This window comes from Chelonoidis abingdonii, chromosome 4, assembly GCF_003597395.2.
Source record: "Chelonoidis abingdonii isolate Lonesome George chromosome 4, CheloAbing_2.0, whole genome shotgun sequence".
NCBI lineage: Eukaryota > Metazoa > Chordata > Testudines > Testudinidae > Chelonoidis > Chelonoidis abingdonii.
Genome location: NC_133772.1, coordinates 14,056,872 through 14,079,204, shown reverse-complemented (window position 1 = coordinate 14,079,204; position 22,333 = coordinate 14,056,872). Strand labels below are relative to the sequence as shown.

At 39.8% G+C, this 22,333-nt stretch overlaps 1 protein-coding gene and 1 long non-coding RNA gene across 2 annotated transcripts; one reads left to right on the top strand and one right to left on the bottom strand.

Moving 5' to 3' along the window:
* The first annotated feature begins 2,845 nt into the window (after nucleotides 1-2,845).
* On the top strand, nucleotides 2,846-15,238 carry DYRK3 (dual specificity tyrosine phosphorylation regulated kinase 3). The gene is made up of 2 exons (XM_032792537.2): nucleotides 2,846-3,025; nucleotides 8,674-15,238. The coding sequence occupies exons 1-2, from the start codon at nucleotides 2,846-2,848 to the stop codon at nucleotides 10,243-10,245; spliced, it is 1,752 nt and encodes a 583-aa protein (XP_032648428.1). The 3' UTR covers nucleotides 10,246-15,238.
* Nucleotides 3,316-21,901, bottom strand: LOC116832083 (uncharacterized). Its single transcript, XR_004375371.2, has 3 exons — nucleotides 21,778-21,901; nucleotides 8,694-8,820; nucleotides 3,316-7,670 (listed from the first exon to the last, which is right to left on the bottom strand). It is a non-coding gene; the product is annotated as an uncharacterized LOC116832083 (long non-coding RNA).
* Nucleotides 21,902-22,333: the final 432 nt, after the last annotated feature.

Sequence of the window (22,333 nt, the reverse complement as noted above, 5' to 3'; positions counted from 1 at the left end):
CCGCAGGTAACGCGGGGACCCGCATCCTGGCCGGGGAAAGGGGGTGGGGGTCCTGGGGCCGCCGCAGCGCAGCCCCGGCTTGGTCCCACGTGCTGGTGCCTTGCATGAGACACGGTCCCCCCCTCCTGCCTCCATGTGCCCGGGGGAGCCGGTGGCCGATGCACTTGGGCGGGGGAGGGAGGGTCGGCCTGGGTTCCCCCCTCCCCAGCGGTGCACCCGTCGGGGGAGTGATGCACTTGGGCGGGGGGGGTCGGCCTAGGTTCCCCCCCCAGCGGTGCACCCCTCGGGGGAGTGATGCACGTGGGCGGGGGGGTCGGCCTAGGTTCCCCCCCCCAGCGGTGCACCCCTCGGGGGAGTGATGCACTTGGGCGGGGGGGGTCGGCCTAGGTTCCCCCCCCCAGCGGTGCACCCCTCGGGGGAGTGATGCACTTGTGCTGCGGGGGGGTCGGCCTGAGTCCCCCCCAGCGGCCTGAGGGACGTTGGCAGCATAGGGTGGGGAACCCCTGAAGCTGGGGGAGTGAATAGAGGGATCACAACACCACGGGGCGAGGGAGTTTGATCCTGGGGGTAGGGGGCAGCTGGGAGGGTCCGGAATGCAGGGGAAGGCGGGCTTCCCATCCACTCAGACAGATGGAAACCCATCCACTCAGACAGATGGAAACCCCCCGGGGGTGGGGGATGAGTGATTAGAGGGATAAAAATAAGGAGGAAAAGTGGTTGGTTCTAAGAGGGGGTGTGTGGGACAGCTGGGAGTATAATCAAGGGCAGGGGAGTACTGGGGTGAGATCCCATAGGCGCGGGAATAACTTGGGGGAAACTAAAATGTGGTAGGAAGTGAAATTGAATGACAGGAGACATAGACTGTCTTGGGAAACATCTCCTAAGGGTGCGAGTTACTCATTGTCCCAGGAAACCAATGGAAGCCTAATCATCACATGAGACTTTTGAAACTAGACTGGACAAAGCACTGGAGAACAGATTGTAACAAACAAGCCAGTTCTGGACAAGGCGTGAAATATGCAAACAATAGAAAACTTCCTTCTGTGGTGATTTCAAATGATGCTGAGTTTCTTTCAGTGCCTACTTTTTTTTTTTTTTTTGGTAACAGTAGCTGTTATGTCTTTGTACATTTCACTCTGCTAAACCAAAAGGGGAGGATGAATACAGCAAAAACAGCAATTGGTTGTTAAAACAACACATTTTATCTGTGTAGCATCCATCTAAAATATCCTAGGAGTTTTTACGGGAAAACAAATGTGGATTAAATGACTCAAACCAGGCCAGATTTCATCAGGACTTGGGCAGACTCTGCACAAGGAAAGGAACATTCCTCGCATTTTTCCTTTGGCAACTTATTTTGTATCTTTGACTGTGTTTTCAATTAATGCTTGAAGTACAGTATTCGTTATTCTTTAAAGTAACCACAGAGTAGAAGCAGCAAGGAATCCTGTGGCACCTTATAGACTAACAGACGTTTTGGAGCATGAGCTTTTGTGGGTGAATACCCACTTCATCAGATGCATGTGACATGACATGCATCTGACGAAGTGGGTATTCACTCACGAAAGCTCATGCTCCAAAACGTCTGTTAGTCTATAACTTGCCACAGGATTCTTTGCTGCTTTTACAGATCCAGACTAACACGGCTACCCCTCTGATACTTGACACAGAGTAGAGTAGTTTTTCAGAATCCAAATTTAAAGGAAGCTAGAGTGTTTCCAGAGGTTAAGAAAAGGAACATAATTTTCCCACTCTTCTACTTTGTACAGTATCTGCATTTTATTATAATTCTGTAACTGTGTTCTAGCATTCAGTTCTGTGACTTATACAATGTATTATAAATTTACTATTGAGTGCCTTTCACATATATCAGTATACTGTACAAAACATTCCTAATACACAAATTTACAAAGAAGCTGGTGATACATTGTTGAATGAACTATATTTTTTTTACTTCATACACAGCAGTGAATAAGCATGTTCTCTGGTGGCAGATGAAATTAGCTGATCACATTTTACTTTGAATTTGTAACTGGGAATTTTTAAATATAATTTTCAACTTCCCAGTTGTGATTGCTTGTTTGGAAGAGGTGATGGAATTCTGCATTTTGTCAGCAGAACTAAAATGAAAAACCAAGTAGTTAAACTTTTAGAGCATTGTTTTAGTATAAGAAGGACAGTATTTATAGCAATGAGAGAGGATGTCATATTCTTTTGATATAAATAGTTAGTACTTTTTGTCTAACTTACAACTGCATTTTGAGTGCAGATGGTGAAAACTCTGGAGTTTTAATGTTAATTGCTTTAGCCAATTTTATTTTAAGCACAGTCACAGAACTTTGTCTATTACTGTAGAAATCATTTAAATTTTTTTTTAATTTTCCAGCCATTGTTAGTAGCTACGAATTTACTGACTTTGGTTCCTTCACATCATATTTACAGAGAACCTACTTTAAAGGATAATCTTATCCAGTATTTAAATGCCTGCTCATTTTCCATTGCCACTGTAAATACGGATAGTTCGGGATTATCCTTCCTTTTCCTTAAAATAGAATATTGGTTAAAGGTTCTTAAGGATGTTTTTGCACTGCAAAAAAATGACAGATGAGTCTAATTTAAGAGAAGCTCCTAGTTTTTTAAAAAAAAGAACCAGAAAACTAAGGTTTGCACAGTGCTCTCTAAATGCTTAGGATCATTAAAAGAAATAAAACTGTTGAGTAGCTCATTAATATTCAGCTATGATGCTCTTGCTGTATTTTATCCAATAAATTAGCAAAAACGGAATGTCTTAGCAAAAACTTTGAAGAATGATTACAAATGAGATAGTTTTTAGGAGCTGAGACAAATGTCTTTTCCTGTATTAGTGCACATGGTTGTGACTAACTGGCTTCTATATTTGACATCTTTAGCCAGGTTTGGAGATGGATTGTATGATTCCTACATGAGAATAGACCAAATTAGGTACTCAGATCCTACAAATGAAAAACACAGCTCTTCTGGACTTCCTTCACTTGAGAGATCAAATGTGAGTAATTTTCTGGCTTCTTGCACTGGTGATCTGGTTGGTAATGAAATCATGATATCAACTAAGTAGTCACACAGTAAATTAATAAAACTAGATATTATAACCTTGTCACAGCTTGTTAACACACTTGCTTTTACTAACTAGCAATAAAAAAGGTAACACGATATGGTGTACTGCATGAACTGGCTAAGTAACTCTGAATAAGCTAATTTTTAATCCATTGCCCATGCTTTGATCAAGAAAGTTAGTTTACAACCTGTTTGGGACCTTATGCCATAGCACATCACATACTGATATATATAGTAGTTTATTAATCCACAGCTGTATTCTACTTTAACTAGTGCACACTTATATTTATTGTCTCACATGAAAGTACTGGAAATAACAGGGGCATGATAGTAGAACAACACCAAGAAGTTATGTTTTTACAAATGTGTGATTTGTAGATACACCCAACATAATACAAAAAAAAATATTTTTTTTTGTGGGGGCACTAGCATTATCTGGCACTTTAATTGATAGCAAAATAGCACTTCACAGACTTCTGATGTTCAATTTGTATTTTTGTAGAAGTTGTACGTTTCTTAAACAGAAGTTTTGAATCATGTAATCCTTTCTTTAATTGTCTCAGCTGGACTGCAGCAGTCATATTCAGCTGTGTAACAGTCATACTGTAAAATGGTCTGGAAATATATTTAGGGTCCAGTTGAATTCTGTTTGAAATCTTGTGCTCCTTGAAAATTTGTGGCTAAAAGCCAGATTGAAGAAATGGGATAGATGAAGGGACAAATATAAAAATGAGCATATGGAGAAGTCAATACAGTTGAGATCACTTATGCCAGCAGTTAATTTGACTGTTTTCTTCCTCAAACACTGAGGTGCCTATGTATGAGAGAGAGAGATGTGTGAGCATATTGATGCAAAAGAGCTGTAGTGCTGTCTTTAAATAATCCTTTAAATGATTAATGATTGTGCAGTTTTTTTGAGATATAAAGTGCTGTATCTAACTTACAACATATCCAGACATTTTCACAACTGTATTAAAATCAACTCTGGAACTAACAAGACGCATGCCAAAAATAGCCCCTTGATCACTTTGCTTGTGTGTCAGATCTCTTCTTTTCTCCTTCATCTGTATTTTGTCTGTTTAGACTGTCAGTTCTTTGGGACAAGGACTTTGTTTTCTTACTTGTTTGTAAAATGCCAAGCATTGTCTTTGTGCCAAACAAAACAAATACTTAGTAGTGTCCTGATGAGCAGGAATTAGGAATGCATGTGGAAATGAACATTTTAAGCAGTTTTTAATGGAAAAATATTTAGATTGAAGAGATACTTCATTTCCTTTCTTCAACAGTTTCTCTTTTGACATATATAAAATTGCATTCGTATTGAAAACTCCAGGTATCCTCAACTGTCTCTCCTCTCAGTCAACACATTACAGTAAACTAAACATTTCCGCTTTCACAGAGAGAGAGTTTTAATTTAGTTTGTAAAAGTAACAGTTGAGACACTTGGAAGGGCAAAACATATAGCAAACATTTCCTTTTTATTCATAATGAAGTTTTTCTGAGTATGTGAAAACCTTTAAGAAATCTTCAGCGGAGTATCATTTGTGTTGTTTATCAAGTTTCTTGGCTGCTGACAGCTAATTTATGGCAAAAGTAAACTCTGCAGTTGCTGGCTTATAAAATGAAGCCATTGGAAGAAGGTTGATGTGTTGATTTCAGACCAATTTGCCAAGGTCATTTTGAATTCTAATCCCATCCTCCAAACTGCTTGCAACCCCTCCCAGCTTGGTGGCATTCATCCACTTTATAGTAATTTCATCTACCATATTTTCCCCATTTGCTTGTGAGAATGTTGTATGGGACTGTGTCAAAAGCCCTATTAAAGACAAGATATATCTACTGCTTCCCATGCATCCGCTATGCCCATTATCCTGTTAGAGAAGGAAATTAGTTTGGCTTGGCATGTTTTGTTCCTGACAAATCCATATTGGCTATTACTTATCATCTTATTCTCCAGGTTTGAACAAATTGCTTGTTTAATCCAGGGCTTTGGAACGGAGCCTGGAGCTGGAGTGCGGAGCAGCTCCGGAGCAGTGGAGCTGCAGGTTTTTGCCTGGAGCTGGAGCAGAGCCGGAGCAATGCTCCAAAGCCCTGGTTTAATCATTTGTTCCAGTATCTTTCTGAGTATCAAAGTTAGGCTGACTGGTGTATAATTCTTCTTATGTTTGCCCTTCTCCGGCACACTAGGACTTCATCTGTCCTCCATGAGTTCTTGAATATAATCATTAATGATTTAGAGATTGCTTCAGCTAGTTCCTTAAGTACTCTGTAGTGAATTTTATCAGGTTTTGTTGACATAAATACATCTCTTTTATCTTTCTGAAGCCTTAGAGCTTTATTCACCCACCTGGGTACAGAGGGATACAATTTGCTCCCTCTATACCTATTTCCAGAGGAACCGTGCAAATTGAGGCTGCCATGGAGATTCATTGAATCAGCACAGATATCTGACGGGCCTTTAACAGCCATTATTCTGCAGTTATAACTTTTGATCAAATACTACAATTTTTTAATACACTAAGTTGAAGCTAGTAGCATGTGACAGAAGTGTGTGTGGTGCTCTAAGGCCCTGTTTGTATTCTAGGATGTCTCGTGAACAGCTCTGGGTTACAGGACAACAAAGCAAAGTTGACTCTTTATATTCTAGGGCATCTTGATGAGTTTGTCTAGTATAGGAACATAAGATACCTGCAGGGCAGTGTTATCAATGTGAGATTTAAATGTAAGTTAAAGGGTTCATTAGCCTATTTTAAATGGGGAAACTCTGCCTTAACACCTTCATTCCTGAATTGTTTTCCAGGTATGAATTTTGGGAAGGGGGCAGGGCATGAAAGAGAACAAAAAATGCATAGAAACTGGCAAAGTAGTTTGTGAGTGGACTGCAGGGCATGCAGGCAAGCACAGGAAGGAATCCCGAGTAATGCAGGGATGCGAGCAGCAGTGGGTCAGGCTCTGTGAAATGCTTTGATTTTTGAGCTGTTCCCAACATGCCACTAAAGAGTTAACCACCAATCTGGCTACTTTTTAAAAATGTTTTTTGAATTTAGAGAAAGTTCAGTGTTTTGCTTTTCAGCCCAACCTCCTTTTACATCCTGGTGGGAGGAGTGTCAAATGGAGGTCATGCTGGAAACAAAATACTGAACTTTTTTTAAGCAGTTTTGTGTGTATGTAAAATATATAATATCATATACTCAAATTGACTTCACCTTTAAAAATCAAGTCAAGTTCAGTGGGCTTAAATACCTTTCCAATAAAGTGTTTCAAACACCTGAAATAAGTATTCTGCAATGGACCATTAACTAGCTGAGTGAAAGCTCTGAAAACCTTCTGTTAAAAGGATATGGTCAGAAGTGCTCCTTCAGTGGCTTTTCTTCCCTTGCTGTTATGGGTAATTCATCTGTTCCTGCTGCTTATTCCTCACCTGAAGTTCTAATTCTCTTGCGTAATCATTTCTCTAGGACCATTTATTTAGGATTAATGATGTAGAAAAGGGAGAGGCATCAAAACTTTCAAATGGCGCACAATTATTTGTAAAGTCTAAAGAAGACTGAGGAACTTTGCAGGAACCTCATAAAGCTAGATACATAGGTATTACCTGATAGAGGATGAAATTTAGTGAAGTTCACTATAGCACATACAGTCCTGGCCCTTTAAAATCCTTCCTGCCTGCATGGTGAGTTAATTTAAATAACACAGAGTTCTTGTACAAAGAATATCCTTTCTTATAGTACAGGTAGACTTTTCAAGGACTAGGGCCATGTGCTTAATCAAATTCTGATTGCAGTCAAAGTAAAAAAGACATGGTCACACACAAGATTTCTGCTATGGAGGTAGGAGAGCAGTTTTTCAGACATCTTAACAAAAACAAAACAAAACCCCAAAACAAAACTGAACCTTTTTCCAAGTCTGGATTCTCTGTTCATTTGCAAATTTACCATTTTGATCTATTTGCCCTTCATTCTATTTGCCTTTCATTCAGGATCTTATACTATCTCTCACTCTTATCTCGCAGTTCAGCTACAGGCTGAAAGAATAAAGTGTTTATTGTATGTTTTCAGTGAGTTCCTGGAAAGGTGGGTCTCTTACAACATATTGTCCACGTTTCTGGGCTGACATAGCACTGAATAAAAGAGAGATTCCAAAGGCCTAATCATTACTGATCTGAGACAGGCTCCTAGAGGAAGTCTGCATTTTCCAGGCTCCTGTCATGAAGTATACGCTAACATTTCAGTGCAGAGCCAGCAAATTGACTCTTACCCAGGACAGAGGACAGGGGATATTTGCGAAGTTGTTTTTGGCAAACATAATCATTGCTCCTATTTACTGACTGTGTTGAGATGGTGGATTGTATGTAACTAAAAAGTAATTGGATGTTATTGCTCTGGAGTTACAGGTTTATTTATATTTTTGCTTGATTGCTAAGCAGCTATATTAGTTTCTGGGACAGGGCTTGGCACATGTCTCACATCTTTATTGAGATTAAAGGCCAGAATGGAAAACAGATGTTGCTGCACTAGTCCTGACTTTCTTCAGCATTGCATAGGATAGTATCTCATGCGATCTTGCAGTGTAGAATGCTGGGGAAATGAAAGGAGGAATAATCGTGAATGAATGTATTGCCTTTAAAGGAAGGGACAGAATTTGAGGGAGTGCAGCATTGGCTAATTTTAATCCTGTAAAAATGACAAGTCTTAAATATATTCCACAATATTTTCCTACTAGTTGTAATGTTCTGTCTGCAACAAATTAATGTCATGATAGATGAAAATATTTATGCCCAAATTAGCTTAGAGCAGTGAGTGGAGAACTCTTGTGTTTTAGAACACTGGAAGGGGAGGAAAAAGGAAGAAACTTGATGGAAGCTGATATTCTTGGTGATACACACTGTATCCAGTTGTGCAGTCCGACACAGTAATGGGACTCTCTTTAAAGTCCGTTGGAGTTGTGGGTGCATATTTGAGCATAAACACAGCCTATTTTATCTTGTTTTGTCATCTTCCTCTTGATTGCTGTTGTCCCTTTTTTCCCCAACCTTTTACCCCATTGTGGATTCCTCAACCCTGTCCCTCTTACTGTATATCCCTTGTCTCCCCTCTGCACACTTGTCCATGTAATATTCTCACCCCTTGCACACATTTATGCTAGATTGCATATTTCAAACAGATGCAAGCTGCATCTGCCATTGGGTCATGTTTGCCGCACCCAGCTCCAAGACTAAACATAGCAATACTGGGCTGCACCATCTGCCCTTCTGCTGATTAGATTCATGCTAGTGGGGATAGGCATTTGTGCAAGTCTGCTTAAAGTTTGCCTTTTCTGAACTGGAAGCTAGAGTATATTTATACGTACTCCATTTTCAAAAAGTTTGTTGCATTTGGTGTGCAATCACGTGTATGGCAGTGCATATAACTCAGATTAGAATAAATAATATAAATTATGCAGTACATTTAAAATACATCTGCATTGTGAAAATAAATGTAAACCTAATGCTGATGTCAAAGCATTTTTTTTAATGTGATATTTTAATCTTATTCTATCCATTTAAAAAAAAAATAAGATTGGCTTTTTTCGTCTCTATAGGTTACTAGCAACAAACTCACTATGAAAGATCATCCTCTGAGTGGAAGTCAGGTCAAAGTTGAGCAACTGTTTGAGGACTCTGGCAATAAGAGGAGCAGTACTCTTCAGTCTGCAGGAATCAGTAGTTCCGAAAGATCTCTTCCTTCCCTGTCAAAAGATAAAAGTATAGACAGCTTAAGCACAGCCAAATCTTGCGGAAGTTCATCAAAAGTGCGCAAAGCTATCTCTCAGGCTCCAGAGCAAGCAGTGAAGCAATATAAACATCAGTTATCTGCTTACGAGCAGCAAGAAATATGTAACTTTTCTGAAATTTACTTTGTGGGTCCAAATGCAAAAAAAAGGCAAGGAGTAGTCGGTGGCCCCAACAATGGAGGATATGATGATGACCAAGGTGGATACATTCATGTGCCTCATGACCATCTGGCTTACCGATATGAAGTACTTAAAATAATTGGAAAGGGCAGTTTTGGACAAGTAGCTAAAGTTTATGATCATAAACTCCACCAGCATTTGGCCTTAAAGATGGTTCGCAATGAAAAGAGGTTTCACCGTCAAGCAGCAGAAGAAATTCGGATTTTGGAGCATCTCAAGAAACAGGATAAAACTGGCAGCATGAATGTTATTCACATGCTAGAAAGTTTCACCTTTCGGAACCACATATGTATGACCTTTGAGCTCCTGAGCATGAACCTGTATGAGCTGATCAAAAGAAATAAATTTCAAGGGTTCAGTGTACAGCTGGTACGCAAGTTTGCCCACTCTATATTACAATGTTTGGAGGCTCTTTATAAAAACAAAATCATACATTGTGACCTGAAGCCAGAAAATATACTTCTAAAACAGCAAGGGCGGAGTGGCATCAAGGTTATTGATTTTGGGTCCAGCTGCTTTGAGCACCAAAGAGTCTACACGTATATTCAGTCTCGATTCTATAGGGCCCCAGAGGTCATTCTGGGAAGTCGCTATGGGATGCCCATAGACATGTGGAGTTTTGGTTGTATTCTGGTGGAACTGTTGACTGGATATCCTCTTTTTCCTGGAGAAGATGAGGGAGACCAACTGGCTTGTATGATGGAGCTTCTTGGAATGCCACCTCAGAAGCTTTTGGATCAATCCAAGCGAGCCAAAAACTTCTTCAACTCCAAGGGTCATCCTCGCTACTGCACTGCAACTACCCATACAGATGGGAAAGTGATCCTCAATGGCAGTCGATCACGCAGGGGTAAAATGCGTGGTGCGCCAGGCAACAAAGACTGGGTGACAGCATTGAAAGGCTGTGATGACCCCTCATTTATAGAATTCTTAAAAGATTGTCTTAACTGGGATCCTTCTGCGCGCATGACTCCAAGTCAAGCTTTAAGACACCCATGGATTTGTAAGCGAATGCCCAAACCACCCAGTACTGATAAAAGCGTGGGTAAACGGATATCTAACTACACAAGCTCCTTCCCAGGGATAGGTTCTAAGTTGCCTCCAGTCGTTGGGGTGGCAAACAAACTGAGGGCGAATTTAACATCTGAATCAAATGGCAGTATACCGCTGTGCACTGTGCTACCAAAACTGGTCAGTTAATAGAAAATGATGTATTCCCAGAATACATACCTTGTATTTTAATTATCTGCTAGAAATGTGCCAGGTGGTGAAATGCAGAAGTTTTTAATGGATTTACTTTTCATTAAATGCTAAATCTTGTATAAAAAAAGATGAATCAAAATATAAACACTTCAAGGGCTAATTGTTTTATCAAGTTGTTTCAGTTGCAGTGTCGTGCATATTACATCACTTGATAGGTCAACACATCTGTTCTGGTCAGTGAGATTACATGCTTTAACAGTTGAGTTTAATAGCACTGTTTAAAAAAGGATCAAACCAGTTCTTATCAGGACAGTTTTAGATAGCAAATGCTTTGTCACAAGACAGCAAGAAAAAAGGATTTAAAATTGTATTCTGTTGGACAGAATGAGCTCTGCTTTCAATTAATCCCCAGGTGAACTTCTTTAAATTTAGATAAAATTTTAAAGATTTACTGTCAAGAGCACAGGTGTTTTAATCAAAAAAGTGAGACTGTTGCTTGCCAATTGCAAATTTAGATTTGAATGATTTGGCTTCCCTACAGAATGCCTTCCCCTTACACATTTTGGAGGGCTCCTGGCATATAGGGATCCAAGTTGCTGCATTCCTAAACTTCTTAGGCTGAGATTTTCAAAGGAGCATACACGTAGTTAGGGACACATCAGTTGTGCGCAGACCTGCTATGATCAACTTCTGTACTGGGAAATGCGCTCACTACCCCCACTGAAGTCAATGGGAGTTGCAGCGTGCACAAGAGCAGAACTGGACCATAACATGAAGTATAATTTGCTCAGGGCTATTGAAAACATTGTTTTGACTTAAATTTAATGTACACTTTTGCTAACTGATTCTTTCCCTGTGCCTCCCAAAATGAATATGCCTAGCCAAAATAAAATACCCTTGCCATTAGAGTTATGTTTACAGTACTGGCCTCTTAAAATCTTTTTTTCTGTCCTGCAGAGGGAATTCCACTGAATAACATTGAAATCCTTTTAAAAATAGTCACTCCTTTTTGCTAGATAAGTAGAATTTTTAAGGGTCAGGACTGTAACCAGAGGTTATGTGTGAGACAAGAGACTAGTCACTGAAAGAGTGGCCTGAAATCTTTTTAAACACAAATTGTCAGATTTGGTAAAGAATAATAAATTTAATATTGAAATGAAAGTTTGTATGGGGGGAGAGTTGCTTTGTTTCTAGCAGTGGCCTCGCAGGTGGCTGAAAGAATGAGATGCCTCAGATGCTGTTTTGAATGCTTCAGATATATTCTCTCTCTCTCTCCCCTCCTGGCAAGAATGTGAAACGTTGTTATGACCAATAGAGACAGCAGCACAACTTGTCAAGATTGTTACTCCTCAGAGCCCCATGGTCCGGGAGGATTCAGTTACAAAAACATCTGATCCCTTGCGAAGTGTCTGAACAGAGTTTTAAATACAATTTTAAAGCTTTTACAAGCAGAGCATTTTAAATTTAACAAGTTTCTCTAGAGCAGGTTTTATGTTAAAACAGGGAAACGCTTGGTTACATAATCAAAGGAATTACTGGTGTGATTTGCAAGATATATTGACCAAACAGCTAAATCTCAGACTCTTTCTGAGAAGACGGAAATGCATTTTTTGCTCTGTTGCATTTAGTTGTATTTATCCGTAAAATGTTTGATAAAAGGCCCAGTCCTGCAAGTTTGTCAGTATACCTCAGGGTCAGGACCAAAATTAGGCAAAATGGGGCTTTGGATCAGGCTCAGTGGTGGTGGCAAATGCCCTCAAACTGTTTGGTGAATACCATTGTAAAAATTCAAGAAGGCAGAGCACAAATTGGATATATATCTATTCTAATCTCTATATTCCAGACTCCCCCCCCACCCCAGGAAGTTGGCTATATTAAGGGTTCTACAGTACATGGTCTTTTACATTTTGTTGTAATTTTTCTTCAAGAAACTTAATAATCACATTAACTCAAAGTAATGCAGCTTAGCATTTATCCATACATTGGTTAATATGTCTCAAATACCACTACATGTGGTCCTTATATGGTCATGTTGCACTTTATAGCAATCTTCCTCAAATGGCTGGCTAAAGTAATTTTTTAGTTGAATGGAAAGTCAAGCAAGCACACTTTAATAAGTGCTATAAGATGCCTATGGTTTTAGCTGAATTGAATACATATGGAGCATATTCAGAAGCAAGAGTAATTATTTGCACAATGCGAATGAAATCTTTGGAGAAACACCACAGGAGCCATGGAAGAATATTCAAGACAAATGAAAAAGAGACTATTATGTTTATGAGGACAAATTATCATTATTACTATTTATATTATGAAAGCACCTATAAATTCCCTTTAAGGATTAGGGCACCATATACACAGTAGAAAACAAGTGTCTGCTCTAGAGAGCAATGAACATGGTCCTGGATGCCAGAGGTTTTTGATCTATTAAAATAATCTTGTTTCATGCAGTATTTTAGCGTCACTTCTCCTAATAACCAAGAATACCGTAGCTACCAGTTTAGATGGCCTCTAATGTTACACTTCTTGTATAGATTCAATGCTGTCATTTGAAATGTGTGTTATAAAGCAGGAAATATAACAAATGGCAGAAAAAACACCACTGCTTTTACCAGAAACGTGTTCACCTTGACCCCAGTTACGCAACGTACCTAATCACATGCCTAACTTTCAGCACGTGAGTAGTCCCGTTTAACTAGGACTACTCACATGTTTAAAATCAGGAACATGCTTAGGTACCTTGTTGGATAAGGGCCTTTGTCTGTATAGACATAGCAGATAAGGAAAAACAGATCACCTAGTATGTTAAGTGTGTTTAAAATGGAAAAAAGTAGCTTTTTGTTGGTACTGGTGCATTGTCCTCTGTTGTTTTCTCTATTTTGCAAATCAGCAAGATCCCAGTGGGTCTCCCAGGCATTAGTGAGGTTCTACTGTAATTTAAATCATGTTCACCTCTGACTCTAACACAAAACAAATGTAATTTATTGAGGTTTATAGTAAAACCGTAACATTAAATTTCTAAGAATTTTTAATGGATTAGTCCAAACTTCATTTTTAAAACTTCCTTATAAGGTTCATTATGTTTTACAACACGTAATGTAGTCTCTGTATTGTAAATAACACGGGCTGTTTACTGTGTGGTTTTAAATCCAATTTTAAGAAGTGTGGATTGTAGCAATGTAGTTTAGCAATATTTTTAATTTAAATTACTGAATAATAAGACATAAGCACCACATATGACATACAACTGTTTACTTTTACACTGTGGCAAACTTAATATGACTGTCCAAGATACAAGGATAAACGTGGTTCTATTTTAAAAGTCAGGTGGGCAGTGGAGTATTAATCTTCCATTACAGATTAGGATAAAACACAAACATTTAAACACAACCTCCATTTAGTACTCAAGGTTATGTTATGTTCCTTAATAGGTTTGTTCTTACTAATACTGATTATTGAAAAAGTGTTGTTTTCACATTTATATTGATCATTCCATACAGTTGTCATTTTCACATGCTGCAGTTATTATTAGAATTTTTGTTTTTTCTTCTTACCTAGTTTGAGAGAGACTTCTAGTCTAGTGACAATTTAAGAATCTAAACTAATTGGAAGGCATTTTTAAAGGGGGTTTGCATTCTGAGAGAATTTGTGTGGAACTGTGGGTCTGTTAGTCAAAATCTGGTATAGTTCACTTTGACTGTGATCCCTTTGGACTTGGAGCCGGTAAAAAAAAAAAAATCTAGTATCTTTTTAATGGTAAATTGACACTACTGGTGCTTCTTTACAGTGATCCACTGAAAACTACCTCTGAATAAACCCTGGGCCCTTTAAAAAGATATGCACTACAAACCACCACCATCTACCCACCCATTAGTAATGGCTATTTTGGTTGTGAAACACATACATGATGACCTCAGCAGTGTCTTACTAATCCCAGCCATACAAGCAAAAGGCTGATTCTGCACCCAAAGCTCTGTGTCGAAAATGAGAGATGCCAATTCCTTGCCTGACAAAGTCTTTAATCCAATAGTGGAAGTGAAGAGCCAAAATAATATGGAAATATTTGCAGTACATTGATGCATTATGTAACAAGATTAAAGACAGAGGGTGTGTACCCAAAACTTTTTTGTAATAGACAGACCTGTGGGTCTGATTTCCCCCACTTGGCCTGGCTGAGCTGCTGTGCACCTACAGCTCTCAAACTTCCATAGGAATTTTGGGTGCTCTGCAATTGTGAAAATTGGGCTCTGAGTTCTGATACACAGGGTGTACCCCTGCTCTTTTTAATGATTTTATCATGCTGCTCTTTTTAATAAGGAGGCAGAGAGATTAAACTTATGTATACATGTGTTTGTGTATATACGTGTCTGTGTGTGTGTGTGTGTGTATGTATATATATATATCAATCATACTTCCCTTAGAAGAACCCTTATTAGTCTGGTATAAAACTCTTCTGATGTCCTATTAAATATAGCTTCTAATTACAACTCCCACCATAATATGCAAAACACTTGGCTCCTCAGAACAGTCTTGTATAGGAGAACATTGTTCTATCTGCATTTAAACGGGGTGCATTTACTTTACACCAAATAACACCCTTAAAAATTAGCCACCTAGTTGAAGTCTGTGTTGCTGAAAGAACAAGCCATGTTTCCTGTTCACAGAACTGTGCCTTATTATTTTACGAGCCTACATTTGTCTCAGTGAAATCAAATTACTAATCAGGGTTTCTTCTGCAGCTGTTCATACTAAATGTCTATGTCTAAAGCATTTACAGGTTAGCCTTTCTATTATTGTAAATGTTAGGAGGTGTAATATGGGGGCGAATGTAGAAAACAGTAAGGTGCATGTGAACTTAACATTTTTTTCTTTGTGAAGGAACACTTTTGAAATAAGCCAGTTTTAAACTTTGTGTGTAAATGTAATGAATAAATATTTCCTAAAATTGTACTTCAGTTCATTTTTTAAAATAAATACATAATTTTCTTTAGCAACAGTCTCTGCAAATTCCTAAAAGAAATACTTGACTTTTTTTTTAAAAAAATGCATTAATTCTTTCTGGATGGTATCACCTAACTTGCATTGGCCACTATTACCTTCTGTGGTACTTAACTAGAGCGCAATTTAAAAATGTCAGCATTTACAGGAGACATTTCCCATGTGGTAAAATGTCTCGTGTTTTGTGTGCAGAGGGAGGGAATGAGAAGATTAAGTGAGAAGGGAAGCAAGCTATGATTATACTAAAAACCAAACCAACCAACAACAGCCACAAATAAAAATAGCAAGCTGTCAGGTAATTGTGAGGGAAAGGAACTAAAATATCAACCACTTGAATCTGAACCTAAAAATCTTTTTTCCGACTGGAAGTTTTCACTTTCACTGTATACTTAAATCTCCTCTCTTTGAACCAGAGGAAAACTTGCTGTGGACATCTATGATTTCAATATGCTCATACTAAACATGAATGACCTGACAAATGTTCTTCTCGTTAGCAGTGCTGCATTTGAACATCTCAAAGTTTTGCCATAGCATTCTTGAGTCATCACTTTCTTTTATTTAATCCATTGGAGGTTTTTAGGGTGACCAGTCAGCAAATGTGAAAAATCAGAACAAGGGGAGGGAGGTAAAAGGAACCTATATAAGAAAAAAGACCCAAAAATCAGGACTGTCCCTATAAAATCGGGACATCTGGTCACCCTAGAGGTCTTTGTTGTGAAGGCAGAATCCCTTTAATCCCTAGGCTGGAAGGAAAAATCCAGCAATAGCTACTTAGGAAAGATTTGCTTTTAATAGAAACCTACATTTGTGTACAGTGGGCTACCCAGTGAGATACTGGAATAGTTTGAAGCTGAAGTCACACTGCCATAAAAAAACCTACGTAGCTACAGCATACAGGATTAAATCCTACATGTTTCATAAAGAAGCACTTAATGTTCATGAAATCAGTCACTGCCCATTGTTGACCAATTTAACCGACTGAACTAAAGCAGAAAAGTATATTAATTCTCTAATGATTGATTTAAGGATAGCCTTCAATTAGGAGGCTTTTACAACAGGGGAGAGAGTGGATTTTTCTTCACTATATAACTCCATTGAATGACAATTTTGTTTTATTGAAATAAAACTGTTTACAACCTAGGCCTGTTGTAAAATAAATACCCATTGAAACTTGAGTATATTTTAGATTTTCGTTTCATAACTAAATAGTGCCTGCTCCACTTGCCTGCCAAGACCATTTATTTTGGTAGGACTTTCACTGTTAACAATGTTTTTCAATGAGTCTATTACATGAGTTTGTAGTATTCTCATACAGTGTCCCTTAAGATATTTTGCATCGCTCTGTCATATTGTGTGTTGACACAATATTATTAGACAAATTCTGAAACTGAGCACAATTACAATGTGCAGTACTATGCACTAGTTTAATGCTGCAGTTTAAGGAAGCAAGGAATTAAATACTAAAACTACATTTAAACAGCAGTAGGGGCTTCACTTAAACAGACCTATCAAGGAATGTCAACATACGATCTGGATCTGTCTTTGTTAAATTAATTAATTTAGTAGTTACTTGCCAATATAGGGAAGAAATGTGCTTCTACTGTGGAAAAACTAGCATTAACTAATTGATCTTAGATTATTAAAGTGAAAAATTACACATTTAAGAAGACAGTCATAGATCACTTGGGCAAGCAGAAGATGGAAAGATTTATTTTTCCATTTAGCAATATTTCTTTGGGTTCAATGGGCTCAGCTTTTCACTCTTTGCATAATAAGAAGGCATTGCTGTTACACATAGTGGGACCATTTAGCACAAAGTGATTTAAAAATGCAACTGTAGTCAATTTGGCAAGTGAGTTATTGCTTAGCACAGCTCTGTCTCGAGTCCCTAGTGTTTAGTGTCTTTCTTTTTTTAGCATATAGGTTGAGATTTTTAAAGCAGCCTAGCTGATTTATCTAGATGGACCAAGATTTTCAATGTAACTAGTAAATTTGCATCCTCAGTTTTTTGACTTGAGACATTTTGAAAGGAGCTGAATTTTCAGAGAGTGGGTGCTCAGCACTCTCTGAACGTCAGGCCCCTTTGGAGTGTCTCAAAATAGGCACCCAAAATCCCTTGCCACTTCTTGTGTTGATATTTCTGGCAGATATGTCCAAACCTCAACCAAAGGATTAAACTGCAGTGGTGCTAGTGATATTGGGAGCGCTAGGGTACTGATGCCGCTGGCATTTTAAGGACTGTGCCAATTAGAGCTGCTCTAAATTGGGTTCAATGACACAGTGCTTAAAAGGCCAAGGGCCACGAGCTCCCAACATTGCTCATGCTGGTAGAGTTGTGTCGGTGTTAGCAATGGTAGGAAATGGTTGCAGACTTTTCCTAGTGGAGACAAGGCTTGTGTATCTCCAGTTACAAGTGGCCTGTGGTGTTTGAGGTGCCCAAACAAAGGTGGACAATACCCCATGTTCCCCCTGCCACTGGTGGGCTGCCAGGCAATACCTTCTGCACAGCACTACCCAGAACTTTGAGTTAGAACATTCTGTAGAAGTGAAAATGGTTCTGGTGTTGCTGCATAGTTCCTACTATCTAGGTACAGGTCAGCAGTCTCTTATAACAGTGGGTGCTCTTGATTCCTGCATATAGACAGTTCCTACTGGGAGGGAGAGCAGAGTATTTGAGTCAAGATTCTCTGTGGATTGAAAGGAGAATTTTGCCCATAAGGTGTTTGGTTTTAGGCATGAGCAAATAAATTAGTTCTAGCCATAGTTATAAAAGGTTTAGGTGACTCATGCAAACTTCTTGCTCACAGAAAATGAATGGGTGTTAAGCACTATTTTTACCTTCTGTCATATTAATAAATAGAGCTTTATAAACACTTCTGATGAATCCATGAGAAAAGATACCCAAGAATGCTTTTTCTCTCGGTTGATCATGCTGTTGTAGTCGCATGAATACATGTTCTTTCGCTTGGCTGAACTTAATATACGCCAAACATTTTCCATCCATACCATCACTGTCTCATGCCAGTGTTTATAATGAGGTAATAAATGTGCATAATTTCTCTACTTGCTATACATAGTTGTGGTCAGTAGCAGACATCCGTGACGCAAGGAATCCATGCAGTCTGAGCTTATAAGGACTGAGATGCAAGCAAAGGGAGGATTGTGAAACTGAAGTAGGAGTCTTTCACTGATCATGCAAAACTGCAGGAAGGAGTCACTGGTACTTTGACAAAACAAGTTTTCCTCTTTCCCCCTCAAATGAAGCTTCAGATGAATTTTCCCTTGTGCACATTAGCTTGCTTAGTCTGCAAGGACAATGCTTTTCTTGATCAGCAGCCTCTGCATGAGATGCTTGCCAGTATAACCCTGCCAATTCCTGGCTGCCGAGAACAGCTCTTAAAGATGACAAAGTGTCAGCCCCTTCCTCTAGCCCAGGAGTGAAACCATGTAAGGAGTTTCTTTCCTCCTGCTAGCTCTGAAAACCGTATGTTCTTTGGCTTTGAAAATGGAGCTTGCAGAGAAGCACATTTTTGTTTTGCTTTTTTTGGGGGGGAGAGAGGGAAGCAAAGACATAACTCTACCACAGAGGATAAGGAGAATAAAAGCATATCTAAGAGTGAGAAGGAATTAAAGAAATAATGCATAATGTGTGAGATCTTTTAAAAAATGGGTTAAATCCTGATCTGAAGAATGAAATCTGCAATTACACCACCCCAGTTACCAGTCCTCATTTTTCAGTGATAAGCTGACCAGTGGCAGGGGTCAGGAGGAACTCCTCTTCCCCATGGTATGTTATCACACAGCTAGATTTGGTACCCGGGGTTAGACATGTTGCATTTTCTTCCGATGTATCCAGCTGTTAGTGACAGGATATTGGAGCTGTTTAACTTATTATTGATTATTTGTGTTACTGTATCATCTAGGAGACCAAGTCAGGGATCAGGGCCTGGTTGAATTAGGCACTCTGTGGACAATGAGCAAAGAGGACAGTCCTTGCCTTAGAGAGGTCACAGCCTGTGAGGCAGGTAGTTTGCAATAGGAGGATGATGCAGAGAGTTGGGCTAGGTTGGAAGGATGAGGTAACAAACACAGGAGTTACAACTTGCCACTGATGTACCCAATGCCAGATGGGTGAGTTAGCTGTGTGTTCCAGCTGATGATCCCTAGGCTACTAGTTAGATACAGGATGGGGAAAAAATGTGCATCTTGAAGAAATATAAAAATAAGACACTGTTACTGATGTGATTCATTGTGGGTGACTGTTCTCATTTGTCTAGTATGGCTCTGGACACATTGTGGACTAACTTAAAATGGTAGTATGCTCTAAGCCTTTAAATAAGTATCCACCTTCCACCCAGCAACTCTGCTTCAATGTTTGATTACAGTAGCATTAATACTAAAAGCTGTCAGCACCTTTGCAGGATGTTGATGATGGGTGACATAAATGAAATTATATTTGAGCTCTGGGTAACTGACATACTGGCTGTAATGTCATCAAACAGGAAAGGTCATGTAAGTAATTTACCACCAGTGGTTTGCTGCAGTCGACCTGTCAGTAAATGGACAATCAAAAAGCACAAAATAATATGTGCAAGCAGAGATGGCTTCTGCCCTCCCCCCCAACAAATGTAGCTTGTATATTCCTCATGAAATCACCTTCATTACTGTTGTGCTATGCAGGGTTTATTCATTGTAATGTTGTGCAACTTGCCCGCTCTTATTTGAAATGGGGTAGAAATGGAATGGAGACAGTGTCTGCCTTGAGAGTCAGGGGCTATATTCGAGTACATGTTCTGCAGGTGCGCTCATGAATAGTAAAGATCCCTTCTCTCTCTCTTTCTGCACCTCAGCACTTGTGTACAGCCTGTGCTTCTCTGGGTTCCTTCCTTCACAATCTTATTAATGGTGGTGAAAGCACCTTTGCCCCCGCCACTCATGTCATTTCAAACAGCCTCCCTGCATCTCTTGAGCCTTCTTCAAATCTCACTTGAAAACCTTGCCTATACAGCTTGATTTCTTTCCGTATCTTATTCTATAATTGCATTGTGAACTAATGCAGTACATTATATATGTTCTAGTAGAATATTAGCTTGGGCAGCTGTTAGACTTATGAAGCCTAACAAGTATTACATAATTCTGTAAGAATACTCCTAATTTTCTGTTTGGTAGATTCCACACTTTATTCTCAAATGTGTAATGTGATCTGTGATGCACTGGTCTGAAAGGTAGCCGATTAAAGGAAGCATAATGCAGTCGTTAGGGCACTAGCCTGGTACTCTGGAGACCTGGGTTAATTCCTGCTCCACCACAGATTCACGTATGACCTTGGGCAAGGCATTTTGGACCCAATTTTTAAAGATATTTAGGGGCCTAGAGATGCAGATAGAAAATGGGGTTTTCCAAAGCACCTTAATTTCAATGGGAGTTCCACAAGGAGGCACTTGCTCCTTCTAAGCACTTATCTGCATCTTTAGCTCTTCAAAACCAGAATCAGGGTGGGTCAGATGCAGGTTCCAAAGCACGTGAGCTATCAACATTCAAATGAGGGCAAGAGAAGATGGGCTTGGATAAATGCTTCTCTTTTTGTGTTGTTATTTCTAGTGGAAACATACCGTCACATTGGCTTGACAAAGATGTCCTATAATTTGGAAAGCAGCAAAAGGAGTTTGATTGGACAGTGTGCACAACAATCACAGTTCAGACTCATTCCTGCACTGAGAGCATTCAGCACCTTGGCTTCAATGAAAGCTGAAGGTGCTTGGGAATTGGCAAAACTGGATCCTTGATCCCTTGAATTCTAGGTTTCTGTTGAGAATAGCCCGATTGATGGTGGGCTCAATGGAGAAGCAGGAGGGTCTATATTCAGCAAGGACCTGATTTTTCAGAAACGCAGCATCACCACAAGTTCAGCTGAAGTCATTGGGAGCTAGGGGTGCAAACCAGCAGGTGTGTCTTGGGAAGGAGATAGGGAAAGAGCTCTAAATAAGCTAATGTGACTGTGATGTAGAAAAACATTGATCTGTGCTGTGTATGCTCACCCAGTGCTAATTTTAAGCCACCATCATATCTGAAATACTGTATATGGCTGCCAATGGGATTTTTTTAAGCATTCAGATTTCTGCTACACAGATGCTGGCAATGGCAGCTGAATTTTCCCATGCAGTCCCGCCGCTGACCTCTTCCAGGGCCTAGAAGCAGTAGTGTCACAGCTTGTTCCTGACTGAATCTATGACTGCTGTGCTGTCTGATAACATTGCTTAACATGGCTTACTGTCCACCAATGAATTAGCTGAGCTTCAAATGCAGCTTGCCTTGGGCATCAAGCATGGACCAAAGGTGGCCGAAATCTCACCAGAGCAGCAGATCTCATGAGATTGGAGGGGATTTTGGAAGATTTTGGTGCCTTAGAATCTACAGTAGAACTTAAGCCATGATTCAGCCTAACCCCCCTCCTAAATCCAACTTAAACCTGATTGGCTCCCAACAAAGCATGGAACAAAGCCGAGGGTTTCTGCGTGCAGCATCACCTACTTGCCTGTTCAAGAAGTGCCCAGCCTTAGGATCCAGCGCAGGGGGCTTTCACTCCCTGTGTGCTCCAGAGCACAACTCTAGGAGCTCCTTGTGCTGAGGCCTGGGCGGTGTCTAGGTAGCAGGGGCGTAGTATGAGTCAGGACTGGCCAGGGGCCAGGACATAGCTATCTGGATCCACCAGTTCTTGCCTGGGGTGGGTGGGTCAGAGAAGTCTGAAGTGCTGATCATCTATGCTGCAGCCCTGAAGCTGTGATAGTGGCTGCTGAGTGGTTGGGGGTACTAAGCTCAGCTGTTCACCATAGACGGAAGGATGCAGTTTTCCATAACATTTCAGCACCATCCTGAAAACTCTCCTGATGCTCAGCAGTGTCTGCTATAAATAGACACACCTGGAACGCCACATCAATTTGAGTGGTGCTGGCAATTGCAGCCCCACTGGGGCAGTAGAGACAGCCAGGGCACCAATCCATTAGCATGCGACCAGTCGACTCCTGCTGCATGGCCTGCCCTGACTCGATACACCAACAAGAACTGGGTCCATTCCAGGCCTTGTTGA

Coding starts and splice junctions, on each gene's coding strand:
- DYRK3 (XM_032792537.2), top strand. CDS start 2,846: ATGTCTTTTCCTGTATTAGTGCACATGGTTGTGACTAACTGGCTTCTA. Junction 3,026..8,673: donor CTTCACTTGAGAGATCAAAT/GTGAGTAATTTT, acceptor TCGTCTCTATAG/GTTACTAGCAACAAACTCAC.